At 40.9% G+C, this 21303-nt stretch overlaps 2 protein-coding genes across 3 annotated transcripts; one reads left to right on the top strand and one right to left on the bottom strand.

Annotated features, from left to right (window-relative positions):
- The first annotated feature begins 8587 nt into the window (after positions 1-8587).
- On the top strand, positions 8588-14729 carry cep41 (centrosomal protein 41). Of its 2 annotated transcripts, none has more exons than XM_018726207.2 (11): positions 8588-8624; positions 9137-9200; positions 9477-9524; positions 10229-10290; positions 10429-10498; positions 10929-11067; positions 11400-11566; positions 11652-11719; positions 12677-12791; positions 12955-13170; positions 14478-14729. In XM_018726207.2, exons 1-11 carry the CDS (start codon positions 8592-8594, stop codon positions 14585-14587), a joined length of 1092 nt encoding a protein of 363 aa, XP_018581723.1. In that variant the 5' UTR covers positions 8588-8591; the 3' UTR covers positions 14588-14729. The 2 variants fall into 2 exon arrangements, with proteins under 2 accessions (XP_018581723.1, XP_018581722.1); XM_018726206.2 differs by having other exon boundaries at positions 11400-11569.
- Positions 14730-16173: 1444 nt separating this feature from the next.
- LOC108918705 (carboxypeptidase A1-like) lies at positions 16174-20381 on the bottom strand. Its single transcript, XM_018726186.1, has 11 exons — positions 20317-20381; positions 20137-20218; positions 19701-19835; positions 19418-19519; positions 19214-19315; positions 18212-18310; positions 17794-17904; positions 17614-17704; positions 16858-17057; positions 16539-16623; positions 16174-16449 (listed from the first exon to the last, which is right to left on the bottom strand). Exons 1-11 carry the CDS (start codon positions 20379-20381, stop codon positions 16262-16264), a joined length of 1260 nt encoding a protein of 419 aa, XP_018581702.1. The 3' UTR covers positions 16174-16261.
- Between the last annotated feature and the right edge of the window lie 922 nt (positions 20382-21303).

Raw genomic sequence — 21303 nt, 5'->3', positions numbered from 1 at the left:
ACTGCAGGATGTCCATTTTTGGGAAATTATATTAAATATATGAATGAATTTAATGGCTGTACCTTGCTAAAAGGCAGCCTTAAATTAACTGGAACTCTGCTATAGGAATTTCAGTTGAGTAACTGGTGAATGTGGGATTGTGGCCCTTGCTGTGCCATACAGTTTGGCAACGTTGAGTCTGTACTATTTTGGCAAGTAAAAAAATGATAATATTTAAAGTTTGCTGTTGGTCAAAGAACACTTTGTTATACTTAAATGTTCTTTGAATTCCTAAAAATACAAAGCATATAAAAATATTATGAAATTTCCCCTCTTCCATCTATCACTTAAATACAAGAGATTCAGTCAGTAGTTTAATGACTGAACATGTCAGTATATATTCTGTTGTATACATGTTAAAAGTTTAGGTTTTGTTTTTTATTTGAGAACTATATATTATCTTTTTCCATGAGTGACTGGAAAACAAACTGCTATTTTTTTACATTTAATCATTTTGATTATATTTTGACCCATATTATAAAGCACTTTGAGCTGTGAAAGGTGCAATATAAAAGTTACACATTATATAAAGTAATATAAATATAAAGTTATACATTAAATTTGAAATTGAACCCATTGCTTTAAAAATTTTCTTAAAATTTAATTATATTTAACTAAAGAAATTATTTATAACATTAAATCAGTCTTTCAATTGCAAAAAAAAACTAGTCTAAATAGCCTTAGTATCTGACCCTTAAAGGAATTTTACTGAGCCATATTAATTCTCATAAATAGCCTGAGATGCATGATACTTCCAGTACTTCCAGTGCGCTATAAATCCCTAGAAATTAGTTCTGAAGACCAAGCAATCCGTTCAAAATCTGTGGGAACTTGTCGCAAGCGGTAATCGTACCACTAGGCAAGCCTCCAGTGAGTCCTGTCTCCTGCATTAGAGTGCATTTTAGGGCAGGATTTTCAATCACCACCTTCATGTGACAATGAAGCAATCAGAAGATTTGTGAGCCTTTCACACCAGAGAATGTAATTACCAACAATTACCAAAAATTGTGCGGTTCTAATTCAGAACATCAGGATGTTTTAAAAGACAATGCAGCAAAACAGCTTACGTGTCTCTGTGCTCATGGATGCCAACTGGATCAGCAAAAGTCCCAGACACACCAGTCATAGGCAAGCAGTCAGGTGATTCACAGCTTTCTCACCCCTCTGATTTTTTCAGGATAATTATGAATGGGCAGGAAGCCATTCATTACCCAAGTAAATCCATTTATTATCAGCAACCGCTTATCCAGTACAGGGTCCCAGTAGTCTGGATCCTATTCCAGAAGTACAGGGAATGAGGCGGAGCACATCCTGGACAGGAAACCAGTACATTGCAGGACAATCACACACATTCATTCACCTACACCTATACACACGACAGGTAATTGTCACGCCCACACCGCCGAGTCAACGCGGAACACCTGGGGCACGGCACAGACGGCTGCGTAAAAGGCAGCGTCGGACAAGGAGATGACCCAGAACCTTGTTCAGCCTTGTGACTGCCATCTCCTTGCGACCATTCATCCCTTTCCTGTTCCCTTAGACCTCTCCCTGTCCCGTTACCCTCCTCCTTGAACCTCTGTCTCCTTATGATCATCGAGCTCTCGCCTGAATACCGACCTTGCTTTTGGATTGCCCCTTTAAAGACGTCTGCGCCTCGAAGACCTTTCCGCCTGTCCTGCGACGACTTCTCTTGGATCTCCCATAATAAAGGCCTCGTTCCACTCTGCACCTGGGTCCGCCACTTCCTTCCGGGACCGAACCATGACAGTAATACAATTCAGAGTTACCAGTTCACTTGAAATCTGTGTCTTCGGTCTGTGGGAGAAAAAGAGAGCACCTGGAGGAAACCCTCACAAACACAGGGACTGCATGAAAACTCCGCAAAGAGTGAATCAGATCTGGACCCACATCCAAACCCACAGGCCATGAGCTTTGAGCCACCAGTGCTGCCTGCTAAGTTATGATGTTGCTCTGAAGCAAAACCATTTTTTACCCCGTTCTCGCCACTTCAATATAAAGGCTGACTTAATTTGGAGATAGCTAGCAAAAAATCTTATTTTAGAGTCTTTCCGTTATGAAACATGGCCAGAAGCATCATCGCACGCTCTTAGGGACATGTCAACGTAGCGGCGAGAGAAGGGCTTGTTCACCAAGGTGCTTCCACAACATTTGATGCTGGAAAAGTATAGGTCAAAATAACAGCTGGGTGGATACAGCTCTGCCTGAATTACTAGCATTAGGAAGGAGCACTGGCATCACACTAGTTACTGTTGCTGTCTCGGACCAGCATGATTCATGAAGACAGGCTGAAGTCACACGGGCTGCTGAAGGGAAGGAAGTTAATTTGTTGGTTTGCCAAGCAAGAGTAGTTTTGGAAGAGATGTCTTTTTGGCAACGTAAAGTGGAGCAACTGTTGTCACATTTACACCCGCCTCATTCTTTCTGGATGTCCTTTTTGGCTTTGGTCATGTCTGATCTTAGGCACAGGAAGGAAGGGTATGTCAGATGATGGAAGAGGGGGAGACATGGGGCATTCTCTACATGCCACCCCACATGACTCACCATCGGCCACATTGCTCTCCCAGAGAAGCAAACAAGAGCCTCTGGGAACATGGGGCATATGGGCATCCACAGACTCCCTAGCAGCCAACGAGGGCCAGAGAGGGACCAGGAGACTACTCTCATGATCCATAGGCAACAGGAATGTGTATATCCCCTGCCAAGAATAGAATTATATTACTTTCTAACAGGTGGGCCCCCTGATAGAGGCTGCCGTTTGACCTTTAGGCATTTGGTTTCTGTGGGCATCACCGGTGGCTCCTAAGCTTCCCTTCGCATTTAACAGGAACTGGTTTCATTTCTCTGCATTTTCCCTACTCGTTAATCCACCATATAACCCCGGTCCAATGGCACCTCAGCTGACTTAAAGATTTTAACATTTCGGTTCCTGTACAAGGTTTAACTGCTCTGAAAACCAGTATCATGTTACAGGATATGTGTGCAGCAAATATACTAAACAACACTTGTGCTAAGTAAGGTCCTAAAACACCACCATGACATGGTTAAGAGTGTTATGAAAAAATGCAATCAGGGCATAATGCGTGCGGGGAAAAAATATTTTTTCGTACAGTTCCCAGTATAGCGCACGTTCAGCGCAGGAATTCTGACTGACTAATTCTAATGATCATATGTCCAGACTTGGAAGCAGAGGTGCAGTACAGCTCCTAGCAAATGTAAAAATACCACATCCCTATGCAGGAGAATAATTAATTGCGCAACACTGAGTACCTTGACAGATTCTGAGAATATGCTGGGAAGCTGTCTGAACGAGAGCGTACATAGTGTACCGAAAGAAATTTCGCTGTGACACTGAAGGTAAACTGTAGCTTCACCAGCCTCAATTTTTTTATGATTGTTTAGCTGACACACCTTTATTATGAAACAGAAAAGACATCAAGAGAGAAAAAAATCTTGATTTAGTTTTTTACAGCCCATGTAAGATGGGAAAACCTGTGGTTTATTTTCTTTCACTGCTCCTTTCAACAGGGGTTTAATCTTGGTAAATTCCAGTCAGCTGATGCTTGGCGGTTTATCTAGCAGGTAGATAACTTAGGATACGTAAATATTTAGCACGAGGTCACGAGGTGCATGAAATAGGATAGATGTCAGTCGAGGCACTTACTCGCACGTATCACCACATCAGCATCACTCATGGCTGCAGTTATCTACAGCTGACAGTTATTTCTCCGAATGACAGTTATGCCATGAGAACAACGCCTTTAGCAGTCCTTCAGAAAAAATGTGGTGCTCAGACAGCACAATCCCGAATCCCCCCCCCCCCCCCCCACGCTCCCTCCATGGCTAAATACAATCCGACACACATCCGTCAGGACACAATGCACCCCCTCGCAGGTTGTCAGCTTAGCAAGAGCAAAACGCTGAACTCTGATGCCCGTGGGTTTATTTTACAACGCTTCCACACATTTCCATCTAATTGAGGCCTTTGCAGATGGATCTTTGGATTCCCCTTGCTGCCGGTTTCTCTCCACATTTGGCCCTCGAGCCAAGGAAGCCCAATAGCAAGGTCCACAGTGGGTCCTCGCGAGCGTCCACCTTCGCTGAAATCGAACGGAATTAGCCGTGCTTTTGTGTCGTACAGATGTATTAAGGGGTTTGAAAAGCCATTTCTTAGAGTTGTCAGGCTGAGCGGAGCGGAGGAGGAAAGACCAGGGAGAAAGCATCGCGCTCAGCTTGCCTTTGCTGTGTCCTCGATACCTGTAATAGGGACTATTTATAGCCACCATGTCAACTTACTGTCAGGTTATTTTTAACCGTGCTTAAAGAATAGGGCACCCTTTAAACACATCGGGGAGGGGGGCATCTGTGCACCGCTCATACACACTTTTCACAGTTGTCAGCAGCGCTGTGATTCTCTGCTTCGGACCTCAGAAATGCAGCGTGTGTCCGAGAGGCAGGAAGCGGTGATACCGAAGTGTCCTCTCGACAGCTGCCTCTCAGATAAATCTGTGTCACGGTCTGGCTGGCAGCTGCATCTAAATACCTAAATGAAAAAACAGTCGCCATCGAAATACGCGAGACAACGAAAGTGAGCCTCAAATTGTTTGTTCGCGTTGCTTGGCGTTCTGCACAAAGGAAAGCGACACCGGAAAAAGAGTCTGGGTGCATCCCGTTAAAGGCACTGAATAAGTGATAAACTCCGAGTGCTCCTGTGTCAGAGCTCGCATGCAAATGGCAGGGTGCCCGACTGAATGACAATGAGGGGATTAGTGCGGTGCGAAGGGAGGGTGTGCTTCCGTTTCGGCGCCAGCTCCTCTGTCAGTGACGAGCGCCCAGGAGCACAGCATCTGTCCTGGCCGCTGCGCAATCCGTATGTATTGAACCGTACCCCCCAGGAGGGTGGCGGAGGGCACGTCCACCGGCACCTGCGCATCCATCAGCCTGCCCCAGCGGTGCTGCTGCTTCAGTAAGGAAACCCTTGGCAATGGGCCTTCGTATAAAAGCGGGCGCAGGCCTCCCCAGGGTTTCTATCTTTAGAGACATGCGTCACCACGGCCCACCGCAGCTCTTTAAACCCGCCATCCACACCTCCGGGCTATCCGATATCCTGCCGTCCGCACCACAGGAAGGGATCCCAGTCATTTCCTCCAGTGACACAACTGCTGGCACCTTTCTAGGCCAGGCGGTGCAAGCGGGAGCATGTGACATCGATCACACATGCAGCAGCCTGCAAGTCGGCAGACAAGGTGCGAGCATCAGTGCCCGCGCTGGGAGGAGGCGGCGAAGAAGACACCATTTCTGACCTGCTCTCCTAAAGTCAACGGCAGACAGAAGTCGTGGCACTGAAAAATGAAAAGAGATTTATTTCTTATTTCATTGCTTTAAGTGTGTTAGATTCAGAGCGCAGTTTTGTGCGATATCATAAAGGATTTGGGGCGGAAGACATCATTGTTTTTTACTGGCCTTATGAGATTATGTGGAATTAAAGGAGCAAAAGCGGTTAAAAGCCAAAATCTCAGTTGCACACTTGTCCCATGTAACACTCGTATAACTGGAAAGCAAGCTTTTACAGGTTCAAACTGAAACAAAATGAATGCGATTGACTTTTTTGTCTCGGTGTAATTAAAAGCAAATATAATCCAATCCAAGACTGTGTGTTTCCGTTGCATTGAGTGTTTATTGTGTGTTTGGGAGAGTGGTGCATGACAATACTCTCACAGCGCTTCAAGCCCCAGCGATAAACGTTGAGATGTCCACCATGAGGCTGAGCGAAGGGGACGATCCTGGGGCTCTGTGTGAATGGACATGTGATGTGTGCACCTTGATCGTACGTACGACTGCAGACACACACATACATGTCCTCACACACTCTTAGCAGCAAGGGGCTTCGGAACTGACGTGCAGGACAGCAGTTACAAGGGATAGTGATCGATGTGTTCAGCACCACCGCTGACCCAGCAAGAGGAACAACTAGGCGATCACCCCGCCACTGTCACCTTCTTATGGGAGCACTGCATGCTGGGAGTGTCTGTGCCACAGGGGAAGTGAGTTTGACGAGGGGCCTATAAATAGGCAACAGTGCGGTTGGGATGTGAGGTCACTAAAGCCCATGTGGACACGTGCCCTCCTGCTCGTCTGCAGGGCAACGCTCAGCGCTGGCACGCTTGGTCAAGCGCTTGGCAAAGAATGGCCTAAATACACCAGACGGCGGACATACAAGCATGGATTTGCATATCACAATGTACCTCATAGCTCGATGCTGCATTTATTTATTAGATTTTATTGAAAATCTTTGTACACATGTAAGTGGATTACCAAAATGTATAAGCTGTACTTTTTTTGTGATTAAAGGGATGACAAAATGAGTCAATTCTACTCAGATGTACAATCTTGCCTTTGTTGTTTCGAAGGGCTCATGTTTCTGAAGAAAGTTATCTTAGACCGAATGTAGCATCTGGCCCTGGACTATTTAACTATACTGTCAGAATAATCATTTACTCGCGTTTTTACCCGTTTATTTTATACATTCATTGTAATACATTTTTTGAATGAGAGCCACACGCATTGGGCAGCGACTCTGGTCTACAGCGACCCCTTGTGGCGATTTACGAAATAGCGCACTTGTGTAGTCTAACTTCATCACAGTCATTCATTTAGCTGATGCTTCTCTGCAAAGCAACTGACATTTATTTACCCATTTATACAGCTGGGTAATTTTTACTAGAGCAATTCAGGATAAACACATTACTCTATTTTCACACAGGACAGCCAGTACAGTTGAGATTGCCCCCACTTAACAACGCACCACTAGATGCCGTTTCACTGTAGGACACTCTTTTTTTTGCAAACCTTTCTCTAGGGAGATCTGCGGAGGCACAGACCTGTATCGTCAGGATAGACAGTCGCCTACAATCTCAGCCGCTACTGTATGGGATGCAGCCAAGGCCACACTGCGGGGTCTAATCATTTCCTGTCAGAAAAAAAAAAACTGCAAGAGACGTAACATTAACAAATAGAATTAGAAGTGAAGCACCCAAAGCAAGAACACAAAAAAAATCACCAGTCCAGGAGAACTGGAATTGAATAACTAAGGCAAAGGCTAAATACCACCTGGTTTACACAAATCATATTTAAAAACTTGTGCTCTTTATGAAACAGTGTTACTATGAACTTAGGAATAAACATAATCATCTTTTTGGCCTATCAGCTAAAATCACAACAGAATGAGAGAAGAGAATTTCTCCCCGATGACAAATTGGCATTTGATTTGCATGGCAATTTTATTGAATTCTGCAATATGCAATATTCATGCAATAACCTTCCCGTCATAAAGTGCTACATGATCATAATTGTGATATATTGTTAGCTTTTGATCCTGAGCCCTCGCTTTATGTTCGTGGACATATTTGAATTTTCTTGGTGCACTGTCTTTCTGTACATTGTTATGACCCTGTGCTGTTAAACGAATAAAAAACACACTTTTTGCCCTAATAATAATAATAATAATAATAATAATAATAATAATAATAAATCATGAGAACATACACCATACTTACAACATATTCAGCAGGTGTGCATGACAGAGAGCACTATTATTATAATTTTAAAAGAGAGAGAATTGTTGCTTCTGTCTGCCATGCACCAGAGGTACCCTGCCTGATGACACAAGAAACATAATGGAATAGAGCTTCAGAAGGAACCATTACGCACATGAACATGCACTGTTGCTTTCATGTCACTCAGCCTGATGAAATCTTTGTATAAATTTAATGTTGGTTATTTAGTTATTGCAGTTGGTTATTTTCATGCTTTTCGAACACTGTGTATATGTTTTTACATTTATTCCTTTAGCAGACACTTCTCCAAAGTGACTTCCAGTGAACTCTATGTAGTGTCATCAGCCCACACACCTTATTCACCGTGGTGACTTACACTGCTAAATACACAATTTACACTGGGTCACTCATCCATACATCAGTGGAACACACACACTCTCTCTGTGACACTCACACACTATGGGGGAACCTGAGCAGCATGTCTTTGGACTGTGGGAGAAAACCCACGTAGATACGGGGAGAACATTCGATTTCCACACAGACCGAGTGGGGATCGAACCCATGTCCTCTCGCACCACCCAGTGTGGATTGTACTGAATATTATAAAATAAAAACTGAATGTATTATATTTATTTGTACGAAACGCTATAGCGCTCTCTTACTACTACGCATTGTTACGCTGCATCTATGTTTGAGCATTATATGAGCCTGTGTTGATGTTACCATTTAACATGTCGACATGCCAGTTCCGTACACAAAGCAAACGAACTGCGGCAACGAGCGCCGAGTGTGGAGCAGCGCTACTCCCTTTGCGTCTTCTGCTGCTAAGCAACGAATCCGAACCGTGAAGCCGTCGAAAGCGACTTTGATAGAAAGAGGCCGCTGATTGGGCGGCGTCGTTGCGAAACCCAATCGCTGAAAAGGGTATTGAAACCGGAAACTTGTGTTTTTTTTTTTTTTGTATCATTTGAAAAGATGTCGACTAACAGGGGACTGGGCAGTGCAGAGGTAAATCGTTTTAGCTCACTGTTTCTGTGCAAGTTACATATGCCTAGCTGTGTATACGCAAGTTCTTGGAATATTTCGAGTTATTTGTTGATTTGTTTGACGGAAGTGCCTTGCTTCCGCTGGATATATCTGAAGTAAACTGTTCTGTTACTAGACCAGCTGCTGGTGGTGGAACTAATTTTAATACGATTTAGCCGCTACCTGTCTTAAGAAACATGGAAATATAACGCTTTTTTCGAAATGACGAGGGATATTAGCTGTGAGTGACATAAACTCAGTAAATAACGGAAGAACATGCAGATAAGCATACATTTCCATGATAAAACGTGGAGAAAACGGCTGACTACTAGAGTTGTGCATAATTGCCAATTCATAATTCAATTGAAATAATTTGAATTTGGGTGTGTCAGAAATACAGTATGTGTTCACCAAGGCCAAGGGCTGTGCTAATTTAACAGAGCATAAACTCGGAGGGAAATAAATTAAAATTGTGCCTTTGAATTCCATTACAGTATTTGAAAAAGAGAATTCCCCAGAATCCCAAGTATCAGCATGTAAAGTCAAGGCTGGACACAGGTAATACCCACACAAGCCAATCACTAGTTCTTTACATGGTTAAGGAACCTTTACCCTACTACACTACCCTTGTGGCTTTTACAGTGTTATAAGGCCACACAATAACTGCCTTTGTGTCCGGAGATAAGGAGCTTGTTTAAAGGCTTTCAACAAGTACTCACTTGTTGTATATTCTCACAGAGTGACACTTGAGTGTTCAGGTCTCTTTGATGATACTCTGTTACAAGGAAGGAAACAATTTAACACATTTGCTTTTAAATGACTTGTTTTAAATAGGTTGCAGCAGGACAAAGTACTTGGAACGACTGGAGGAAATAAAGAGGAGTAAGTCTTATTTTCCTTGGGGGGGTGATGTGGGAAGCCTTAATGTGATCACACCGCTGCTTTGAATGCAACCGTTCATGATACGCTGCAAGTCGTCACCTTTTTATTTTAGTGTTCCAGGGCTGATGAATTGCATGCAAGTTTCAGGTTGGAAGCGCTGTGAGGGTCTTTGTTTCTCTAAATGCACTTCTGGAGCAAATCGGAGACGCTCGCAGCTACTGATATTTTAGCCCAGGTAGCTGGCTGTCGGAGAAGAAAGTGCAGACTTTGTCTGTGCGAGAACTTATGTTACAAGTCGCGCCGATCTCTCAGGGATAAGAGGCGCAGAGAAGAGGGATCGCTTTGTTGCTCACATTAATTTTTCTGTCAGCGTTGAAACAGGAGGTATTAAACTAGTGCCAGTGGGAGTTATTGAGACTTGGCAATATAGCAGGAAGGGGGGACCTGACAGTACTTTAGTGTGGATGTTACAAGAGTGCAAGCAGTTGCTTCAGAGAGCAGTCTCGCACTGGTACATACTCCACCACGTGCAATATGGACAGTGACACTGAAATGAGCCTTAGAAATATGTGCGATGAGATGGAAGATGCTGAGAACATTGTATCCCACAGCCCAGGTGAGCCTAAGGGGTTGTTCTTGTTATCTTGTCAGTTGGAGCAGAATATAATTCAAATTAAAGTAAGACACAGTGTTTTGCTTTTCAGATTATAGATATAAGAAAGGTGAACTCTTCCGAAGGCTTAAAGTATCAACATTTGCCCAGTTGGTAAGTATGGACAACATATAAATAAAATTTCTCAAAACATATCAGGGAGCCTTTGATCTGCTTGATCAGTTTTTAAGATGCTGTACCAAGTTTGGACATGTTGTTTTTTTTTTTTTTTTTTTTTTTTTTCTTCTTCAGGTAATCCAGGTTGCTTCAGTTTCAGATCTTAACGGTAGCTTGAGTAATGGAGAAACACAGACTATAAATGGTAATAATTCATGAAGGCAATTCAGATCTTTTTAGATTTTAGATCTGTTTTCTGAGCCTTGTTTTAGTTCATCATACAGTACTGGTCAGAGGTGTGAGGGCACTTTCTGAAAACTAGGTGTTTTCACAAGATTTTCAGTTTGATGCATCTTTCCAGTTCTTCTCCAGTATCTCCTAGGGATGTAGGACACCTGTGTGTGGCTGTACTTTCACTCCTGTGTTGAGTTTGTCCAATACAGCTATGGCCCAGGGTACCAAGTGTACTCACACTTTTGACTGGTACTGTAACTATATGGAATGCACAAAGTTTTTATATATTATACAGATAAATATTGTCTACCTTCACACTGAACAGCACATATTTTGTAAGTAGATTGGTGTTAAAGAATATCATGTGATAGAATGTTCAATTGAATAATATTTTCCTGTAGACGATGCTGCATTGTCACCTGAGCTGGCCAGTGACACTGTGAAAGAGGGAAGTGATGGCTCCTCCCAAATGCCAGTGCAGCTCGTCAGTAACAACAATTCTGGGGCCATCAACTCTACTCCAAGGTCCACCCTTCAAAGGTACCATTCACAGACAGACCCTGACCGCTCCTTCCATGAAATGAGATGTGATCTTTCTGTGTCATTGTCGCCACTCTACCATCTGCATGTCTGGCCAAGGTTTTTCTCAGGACTCCATCTTTTGTGGTAGCACAATGACTTTGCATTTGATAAAATGTATCTCATGGCATTGAGCTCTTGTTGCCTTTTTTCAACAAAGGCAGAAATTCTACACCTCTCAGCAGGTCAGAATGATTATGCAGCATTATTCTGGTAATCACCTATGACAGGGAGAAAATGAGGATGGCGGCTTATAAACCCTGGTGAAAGAGATGTTGTTTTTGGTTAAACAGTGTTATTAGCGGTGTTGGGGAGCTGGACCTGGATAAGAACGAAGAGAACAGCACAAGTGTGACGCCATTGCCCAGTCCCAGGAGCGGTGACCAACCATACTCGGACTGTCCCTATCTGCTACTGGATGTGCGAGACAGGGACAAATATGACCAGTGCCATATTATCAGTGGTGAGGGGCAGCCATGGCCAAATTTCTGACTGTTTAACACAGCCTGTGGTGGGAAGTTATACTTAACACTTTGTTTTTACAGCATACAGTTACCCGATTGCAACTCTTTCTCGAACAATGAACCCATACACCAAGGAAGTGTTGGACTATGTATCCTTGGACATCTTTTTTCTTGGCAGGTTAACTCTAAGAAAGTGTAGGTTTTATTACATGTTACACGCACATCTTTTTGTAGTTTTGCTTTGATAAAGATGGGTAGTGTAAATGAAATCCCCCTCAAATCTGAATATTATTGTTTAGTTTTTTTGTATTAATTGGTGTGTAAATTTTTTTTTTTTTTTTTTTTTGCACACTTGTTATAGTTTGTTACATATACAGACACCCCTCTGCTTACGTAAATTTGACTTACTTAAATTCAGATTTACGTAAAAATTTCCCAACATACACATTATTTACGAATAGCGCTTACGCAAAACATCTGAAATACGTTAAGCGCAAATCGGAGAAGGCAGACAAGGCAGGAGGCTGCATCTTCCCAGTTCCGGTGTGTTTTGAGCCGTAACGCATCTCCTGTTGTTAGTGTAGTGCTTTTTTTTTGCATATTTTTTACCCATTTCATTATTCACAATGCCTGGTTTTAAACGTGCACTTGAAGGAAAACAAGAACCGTTTCGCAAGTATACAGCAACCGATTTTAAAATTGAAAATAAGGAAGGTGGACAAAGATTTTCGCCTATAGCACAGGAACTACGTTTAGCTGTATCGACTGTGATTACGATAGTGAAGGATGCTGCACATATAAAGGAGCACATGAAAGGAACAGCTAGCATGAAAATAGCAATATAACAAACGTCAAGGTGCAATAACTGAGATGGAAAATTATTAATGTTATTATGTTGAATGGTGGGGGAGGAGGGGGAATTTGACACGTGTAACTTTTGGCTTACGTCAGGTGTTGAATAACGGTATATTTGCGTAAGTCGAGGGGCATCTGTATACAAATATACTGTACTTTCACGCTGTTACGTTATTTTATAGACATTTACCTATTCACTTCTGTAGAATTACGTTATAGTTAAAAATGTCATCCTTGACTTAACAATACAGAAAAATGCTCCAGGCAAGATTATTATTGTGTATGATGAAGATGAGAGAATCGCCAGCCAGGCAGCGACAACTATGTGTGAAAGAGGATTTGAGAACCTGTTCATGCTATCAGGAGGTGGGCTCTATTTGAAGGAAGAATGACATCACCCTAGCATGAAACGTGCATGTGTTTGCAACAGTTAGCAGATTACTGATGAACAGTTGTGAACGTTAATTCCATTTTTATTTATTATTGAATGTGTGGATGTAAAGTATGCCAGTGTTTATCTAACTCGCAGGATTGAAGGTTGTTGCTCAAAAGTTTCCGGAAGGCATGACAACAGGCTCCATCCCAGCACAATGCCTTCCTTCACCACCAGGCAGTGGGGGGCGCAAGCGCCCCACTGTTCCTCGGGTGTCCCACCCTGCAGAAAAAAAGTGGCGCTTCACTTCTGAGGACTTGGGCAAGATCCAGTTCCACCTAGAGGAGATGGTCATGTCCACAACTTCCAGTAGTGAGCATGCTTTATTTTTGGGTTCTTCAAATGTGCAAAGCCATACTGTGCAAACCAACATTATTTAAGTTTCTGGATAACTTTTGCAAACAATTCAGGATTCTCAAGTAAGAAAAGTATTATTATTATTGTTACTCCTTGTCAGTCCTGTCTCTAACGGAACTAAATTTATCAGATTTGAGTGATATCACTTGTGAAATACCACCCAGAAAATTAACAAAAAAAGAAGGTGTTCTTGATGCTATCATGTTCCCATGATACACGTGTTGAGCGCTATCAGCTACTCGCAACAAAAAAAGAATCACAGGCCCCATCACCCGTTTATTAGCCAAATTTACTACCTGTCGTCCTATGAGTTCATGGCACAGTCTACGAGTGTCCTGAGTTTAATCCTCAGTTAAGGTGCAAAAGTACATATGGGGCGAAAGTTTGAGTTGCAAATATACAAACATTTTCCGGTTTATTCGTTTATTTTTAGTTGTATTTTCTAAAAATTCTGTCTGGTGCAGAGTGACAACTGACCTGTATTTCCATGGCCAGCCAATAGTTACCAGTAAATCAATCAGATGTAATCAGAGTGCAAGACAGTCAAAGTCACGTCTCTCCCACAATGTTTACAGCTTCTATCTGGTGTTCATACGGGCTGGCGAGCAGTAACAAGTTTACAAATGCTGCACGTGTTCATCGGATGAATTGGTCAGCAGTTGGCATTAAATAGCTTTTCTTGAGAAGGGATTTTAAACTAGTTTTAATGAAACTAATGAAATGATTAAATCAGCATTACAAATTATTAAATATTGCTGTGTCCCAGATGTTTACATAAAAATTTTCTTAAATCAATCAAGGCACATCTGTATTAAATTTTTATTGATTGTGTAGACAAAGTTGAAAGTAGTCAGAAGCTGACACACTGGACATGCATGCATGCATGCATCACTCAGCAGTTGGGACTGAGCTTTCATAAAAGAATTAGATGTATGATTAAGCAAATAATTGTTTTTCTCTAAATTGGGGGGAAAAAAATCCCAGTTCCACATAAAAGCAACAGCAGTGCAGTTTTGCTTCTATAACTGTAATATTTGCCAAACTAATAAAAATGCTTAAAGCCCTGGTACAATTTGGAGATCACTCAGCTACAAGAATTGCAATTAATGATTCACTCTTGTTATGAACGGATGCATAATATCACAATCTTTCAGTATTTTGAAATTCATTCACTCTGATGTTGTATCAAAATACTATGCTCTTTGTAAATGTGAAAAAGAAATGGACATTTACCTGATGATGTCTGTGGTTGTGTGTTCTAGGCCAGGGAAGCAGAACTCAGTCCATTGCATCAAGTGCAAGGAGCTGGCAGACCCCGTCAGTGGCAGGGTCAGACAGTACCATGTCACAGAGCAGCAGACCATGGAAATAGCTATTCCACAAGGCCCTCCTATCCTAGCGTCTCAGTTGTTCTGTGCAGGTTTAGCTGATGGGATACATTCTCACCATCATGTTTTACAGTAGCAGTTCTGATTTGTGCTTTGTAGTGATTTAACTTTTTTTTTTTTCTTTTTTTTTTTTAAATAAACTATCAGTGGTTTGGAAATGTACACCCGTAGTTGCACCTGTATTGTATGAATGAAGTGTTTCAGTTTTATGAACCTAATTTTCGTTTGCACAAAGTGTCTGAGACTGTCAGCAAATGAAGTTGAAAGTGTGGATAGTTAAGCTGACAGCTTTATCTCTTCAAATTTACATTTACGTTTATTCATTTAGCAAACGCTTTTCTCCAAAGCAACGTACATCTCATAGAGAAGAAATTGTCTGAGGAACTGCGTAAGTCCTTGATTTTAATAATTACTTTGGATATCCCATTATTAGAGGTTGTGAAGCTTATTAAAACAGGAGTTATGTGTTAAATGGGTGTTGATAGTTTGTAATGGTGATTCATTACAGAATAATCTGCATCCAAAGACAGTCAGCACCAGTTGACGGTTACAGATGTTAAAGCATTTCCTGCATTTTACTAGCATTTATTCAAGATTTTAAAAAACTAGTAATGATGCAATCCCACTATTTGCAGGTGGAATAATTTTCAAAGTAGACCATAAACACATTGCTGTGTGGACAAACCTTTGGTTTATTCTTTTCATTATAGCCTCTAGCCAAAGACATAAAAACAGCTTTTCAAAAGATGTACCTGAAATATTTATGTGAAAATTCTAATACCATGTGCCGATTTGTAAGCCTTGAATAGCACTTTTTTTATTGAAAAGCTTGGTTCTCTTGTAATGTTTAAAAATATCAGTGGATCTTTGCATTTAGATTTATAATATGTTACAGTTTAAAAGTTTTAACATTGCGTTTTAGGAAATTTCTCTCTGCCTTAAACCCTAGGAAACATTTGGTTTATATACAGCACCCCACACAAAAAACCTTTTTACATGAACTATCCTTACATGAACAAAGTGATAATTTTGTGAAGTATTTATTTGCCTGAATATGAGTAATAAATCACTTGCAACTAAGTGAAATGCTGTAACTATTGACAGATATCTGTGGTACATGAGAAGATCTCTTCCCAGTTGTTAAAGCTATTGGTTGCTTTTCACAGGTCCTTTGGTCAAGGCTTGGGTAAAGGTGATGAAGTCCATTTATTGCTGACACTGTGTATTGCTCAGATATTATTGGTCTTAAGTGGTTCACTTCTGTTTCATGTCTCATCGCTGAGCACAATTGTACAGGCTAACTTTAGTTTTCATGTTTCATAATTTGCCTTTCATTGCTGCATATTTTTGTATATTTCACACTTAATAAAGCAAGGATTTTAAATTTGCTAGAAATTGGTCTTTTGAAAATGTTTGTATCTTTAAAAGATTTTGAATTTTCTGACATGTGGAATACAACCAGATTGTATGTAGGTACCTTTAAGCTGTGATACCTTGATATCAAAGCTGATAAATTCAGTCTGATAAACAATTGGAATCTGTGAGATTAAAGTTTTTATTAGTGGTTATTAATAGGTGGATTTCTTAACTGGAAAATGTTTGAGGTACTGATGCACACTGTAGCGTATTTACAACTGCTGAAACCACTATAGTGCATTTTAGTAGAGGTTGTCCTTAGTGTGCTGCATGATAGTCATGAGGCCCAGCCAGGTCTCTTGAGCTGTGGGGATGATCTGATTGGCTGGTAGCAAGAAGCCATAGCGTCCGGTGTCTCTTAACTCGAAGGTGTAGGAGTATTTGATGCCCTGATCGTAGGTCCAGTCTATAGTGCCACCACTAGCTTGGTCTGGGGAAACATTGTGGAAAGATGCATTAAAGAAGTGGCCCCCACCAGTATAGCCTGAACACTTAGCTAAGAATGGATGAGTTACTTACAGATGGTGGTGATAATGCTGCCATATGTGTATTTGGTTCCATATAGAGAAGCTAGGTTGGCAATGGCCCTCCTAGCAAGATCATGCTGAGGGAAAATGACAATTTTTTGTGTAAATTCATTGATTACTACAAATTAATTATTGCAAAATAAAAAAGTAAAAAATTCATTGATTACTACAAATTAATTATTGTAAAATAAAAAAAGTAACAACAGCTATACTCAGTACACACCTAATATTCTTCATTCTGCATTTTGCATTAACCATTAAAAACAGTCAATTTCTTTGCTGGAACCCATTATAGGACATAGTTTACTGACCAGCTCTGGCTGATTGGGAACCGGAGTCTTAGTATATCCGTAGGGATACATCAGCATTTGCGAGTAACTGTGGATGGATATGAAGCCCTTTATGTTTCCATGGGACTTCACGTAATCTACGATGGACTTCACCTCAGATTCTGAGTGAGCGCTCGGCCCACGGTATGTCTCCATGCAAGGGTTGGAGCTAGCTCCAGGACCTGCAGGTTGAAACATGAGGAACATCTCCATAGATAGCCTCCAGAGAGTTTGGCTTCTTCAAAATGAGTGGTTTTACTCAAACCCCATCCCATTCATAAATTAGTCTCAAATTCATGGAGGACTGTATATAACCTGCAACACAAAAGTAACTTAAATGCAGGTGAAAATCAACCCCCCCTAGGACAATATCAGCTCTTCCCCCTGCCTCAGAAGACCTGCAGGAGAATAGGGGAATCTGTCAAGTTTTTTATACATCTGTTTTTTCAACTCACCCGATACTGATGTTGAAACAGATTGTGTTTTCTTTACATCCAGTAAACAGCAATGAACATAGCACCAACAACAGTGCATTTCCAGTTCACTTGCACAATGCATAGCTTTTAAACATTTTTGGACAGGTTTTGGATAAATTTCTTTACACTAATTTTTCGTTCTATAAATCTAAAATTCAGTATCAAAAGCCAAGCATCATCATAACAAAATGTTGGATAAAGAGAGAGAGAGATGCTTGTATTTTGTATGTGATTCTTTTAAATGGACAAAATATCACCATACCTCCAAAGCCAGCATCCCAGTTTCTGTTTGGGTCAACTCCAACACAGGAACTTCCAGGGTTGGGTTTCCTAGTTTTGCGCCACATGCGGTTCTGTGAGGGATACACAAATGTGCCCTGTGAATCACTGAAAAACAGGGCAGTGGCAGACATGGCCAGGTGTGCCTTTGTTTAAGACCTACTGTAGTGTGGGTGTAGTGGTATCCATCAGGGTTGGTTACAATCTCAAGGAGAATGTCCATCTTGTTGAGGATTGCAGTGAAAGCCTGGTTACGTCCATAGTCAATTACAATCTGTTCATTGAAAGGCAGAATTTAGTACAAGAAACCTATCGGCTGTGGTAGGTCTGTAATTCATATTTTGTTGCTTAGTATTGCTTTCTAAAACGGAATTTTCCCAGATTCCACTGACAATATGTATTCTAAGAGCAGTATTTTGCAGAATTTGCTTCCTGGTTAAGGAATTTATCATTCCCATTAATTTTAATAGTTGTATAATGTAAAGTTATTTTTGTGCACTTTTTAAAAAAATTTAAACAGTTTTGGGTCTGATGGGCTTGAGGGAGAGCTTTACTGAACCGTTGAAAGAAGCCAACTGCACCTTCTTGGCAAACCAGATGCCAGCGGCTTGTGTGACCCATTCTCTGGAGTGGATACCAGTGTCAATCCAGAAACCAGGGCGGTTTGGACCAGAACTGAACTGTGGATGAGAGAAAACTGATGTCAATGTGGATAGAAAGAGGGGGACTTAGGCCTGAAGCTGTTGCTTGAGCAGATGGGATTCCAGGAAAGTACATGGTTTTTTTGATAAGCTTTTAAAAACAAATATAACATTAAGATTTTTTTTCCCCAGTTTTGTCTCAGGCTTGGAATGTTTTCAAGCATTGCTGTGCACTGACTTATGTTATGAATGTTGGACAACACTGGATATTACAGTTTTGGACACCAAAAACATCTTTCACATTATTTTAAATGTGAAAATAATAGTGCAATTCTAGCCCATCCAAAAACTCCAAACCAATTTTCCCAAAATATCACTAGAGCACTGTAAAAACACCTGTATATCTATCAGCCCATGACTTCAGCACTCTGCAGCATGAGCAATAAACTAAGAAGGGGTGCACTGAGCACATCATGTTTATTGTCAACAACTTTGTTAAACTGGGAACTGCTGTTAAAATGTCTATATAGAACTAAAAAAAAGGTGCAAAAGTTTTCTTGCAAATTGCTCTGCTAATTTCTTTGCTGTCTCCCAAATCGTTCAATTGATTAACACACCCAATAAGGCCGACGTACAATTCTGTGGAATTTCATTTAGTGCCCCATTCTCTTAAAGCAACACCTTCACATTCCTAATACACCAAGAGACAGAGGGAGATCTGGATGCAGATATTCCAGCTACAGTAAATTATTGTACTTCCATTCACTTTAGCCAACTTTCAAAAAAAATGTTGGGTATGCTTCAGATAAATTTCGTTATACTGATTTTATTTTCTGTGAATTGAAAATTGGGTTTACAAAACACACTTTTGGCCCCAGTTATATTTATAAGTTCAGGAGCCGTTGTGTTTATATACTTCAGCATTCCCAGCCAGTCTCATACCTTCAGTACATACAGAGGTCGCTGCTCATAGCTGCTGCCGATCCGGAGCTTCGTAACGAGGTTGGGGTTTTCAGCTACCAGCATGTCCATAAAAGCATTAATCTGAAACAGGGGCACAAACATTTGGTTGAACTCAATCTCTATCTTTCTCTGTAGAGCTATACCATGGTTACACACCTCTGTTTTGATTCTGGGTATACTGACCTCGTCCAGGGTATGGTACTGGGCATAGTCAAAGTTATCTGTGTTCCTGGGTTCGATGAAACGGGTACTTTGCATCTCATGCCGTTCCTCATCGATAAGAGCCTTGACAGCACAAGGAAGGGATAAATAAAATAATTAGCCAGTTACCCTTACATACATTATCAAGTAGTACACATTTGTCTGTGTATTTTTCTTGTCTTCAAGCACTGTCTTTACAGTCTGGTTCTCTGTTGTCTTTACAAACTGGTTTTACTGGTTTAATAGCACATCAACCATTTCCTACCTGTAGGTCATTAATCATGATGTAGTGCTCAATCTCGTTGGCTTCCAGGAAGGCCTTGACTGACTGAAGGCTTTCAAAGGGAACATGGATATCCACAGGGAGGGTGGGGTGGGTAGGTTCCTTCCAGATGTCCAGCTAAAATGAAACTCTCCTTATTCATAATCTTTCTTTCTCCTAATGTAATCCACAAATTGTATTTTCTATGAGACATAAATTGCTTTAGAGAAAAGCATCTGCTAAAGGAATAAATGTAAATGTAATTCATGTTCATGAACATAGTTATGAATCATATCCTCGTTATTTAATGTTCTTTACCATTTAAAATTCTGTAGTCATTAAATTGTTGATGAGGCAAATCTGAAATAAATCTGCGACTATCATTTATTGAGATTTACATTTTTAAATGATAATAATTTTTCCTGAAGTGGATCCACACCTGCAGCTGGTCCATCTCAGTCAGGTCCTGAAGCAGAGAGATCTGGTCCTCATTTTTGGCTAAAATCCTCAGCACCTTATCACTGTGGAAATGTCACCTCAGTATACAAAAGTCCAACATCATCTCCACTAGTTTGTGAGACAGAGGATTCAAAAAGCCAAAAATGGTCTGACTACTTACCCTTCAAAAGCCTTCAGGCCGAAGACAGCCACAAACACTGTGGACAGCACCAGGAGTCCCCTCATCGTGTCACATAGAGTTTGAGAATTTGCCAAACCTCCCGGCCTTTATAGGGGCTGTGCTCATGCAATCATGACCCGACCTTGTCTTCGCAATCTCAAGCTCAAAACAGCTCTTTTCCTTCTGTTCAAGTTCCCACACTCAGGCCTTGCTTCAAGGTAATGAGTTAGATATTTTTAGAAAATGTGCTATTTCAGGCTCATTTTATAGCCAACCTGAACAAATCATATATTTTTTTCTAACTTTCATAACTAAAATACTACGACGGAAAGATTAAAAATCTAAAATTCCATAAAGATTAAGTTTATGCAGTCTCAATCATATTTTCTCCCCACATAACTTTAACCTTGAAATACATCTCAAATGAAAAAAAATTTTATCCTTGTACTAACAAGTATGGGTGGTGCCATCAAGCCTATTACCACATAAAAACCTTGAAAATATTACTATTCCTCCTCCCTGCACCTTTTTCTACTTTCAGATGCACTGTATATTCAGTTTTGTGCATTGCAAGTGTCTCCAATTTATTACATTTTTAAAAAAATAATAGCTTGCCTTTTTATGAAATGTAATAAAATCCATCAACATGTAACTCATGACCTAAGATTACGTTAAGCATAGGCAATAAGCTACTGTGAAGTAGGCGAGGCTGAATGTTGTAGGAGTAATTTTGTGTGTGACGATCAGTGAGACACAGGCAAGCAAGGAGGAGAAAACAAAAAAGAAAGGAGGGAGAACAAACTAAACTATCCGTGCTGTGAATTATCCATACGGTCTTTGTGGATGAACTCCTTACAGCATTTTAATAGTACAGCTGAGGAAATCGTTTCACTGTGGATAGGAAAAGCCACACTTCTGACCATGGAAACCTTTCAAAAGCCATGACATCACCTAGGAGCAATGTTAGGTATGGATCAATCACACTAT

The sequence above is a fragment of the Scleropages formosus genome, chromosome 21 (assembly GCF_900964775.1).
Source record: "Scleropages formosus chromosome 21, fSclFor1.1, whole genome shotgun sequence".
NCBI classification, from domain to species: domain Eukaryota; kingdom Metazoa; phylum Chordata; class Actinopteri; order Osteoglossiformes; family Osteoglossidae; genus Scleropages; species Scleropages formosus.
Note: the sequence above shows the minus strand (reverse complement) of the source record. Positions and strands in the feature narration are given on the sequence as shown.

What these genes read in the sequence shown, in the direction of transcription:
- cep41 (XM_018726206.2), top strand. Translation starts at nt 8,592, where the DNA reads ATGTCGACTAACAGGGGACTGGGCAGTGCAGAG. An exon ending in CCAAGGAAGTGTTGGACTAT is followed by an intron (nt 11,720 to 12,676) that starts GTATCCTTGGAC and finishes TTAACAATACAG; the next exon opens with AAAAATGCTCCAGGCAAGAT. An exon ending in CCTGTTCATGCTATCAGGAG is followed by an intron (nt 12,792 to 12,954) that starts GTGGGCTCTATT and finishes TCTAACTCGCAG; the next exon opens with GATTGAAGGTTGTTGCTCAA.
- LOC108918705 (XM_018726186.1), bottom strand. Translation starts at nt 20,381, where the DNA reads ATGAGGGGACTCCTGGTGCTGTCCACAGTGTTTGTGGCTGTCTTCGGC. An exon ending in CTGAGATGGACCAGCTGCAG is followed by an intron (nt 19,836 to 20,136) that starts GTGTGGATCCAC and finishes GTTTCATTTTAG; the next exon opens with CTGGACATCTGGAAGGAACC. An exon ending in AGTACCATACCCTGGACGAG is followed by an intron (nt 19,316 to 19,417) that starts GTCAGTATACCC and finishes CCCCTGTTTCAG; the next exon opens with ATTAATGCTTTTATGGACAT.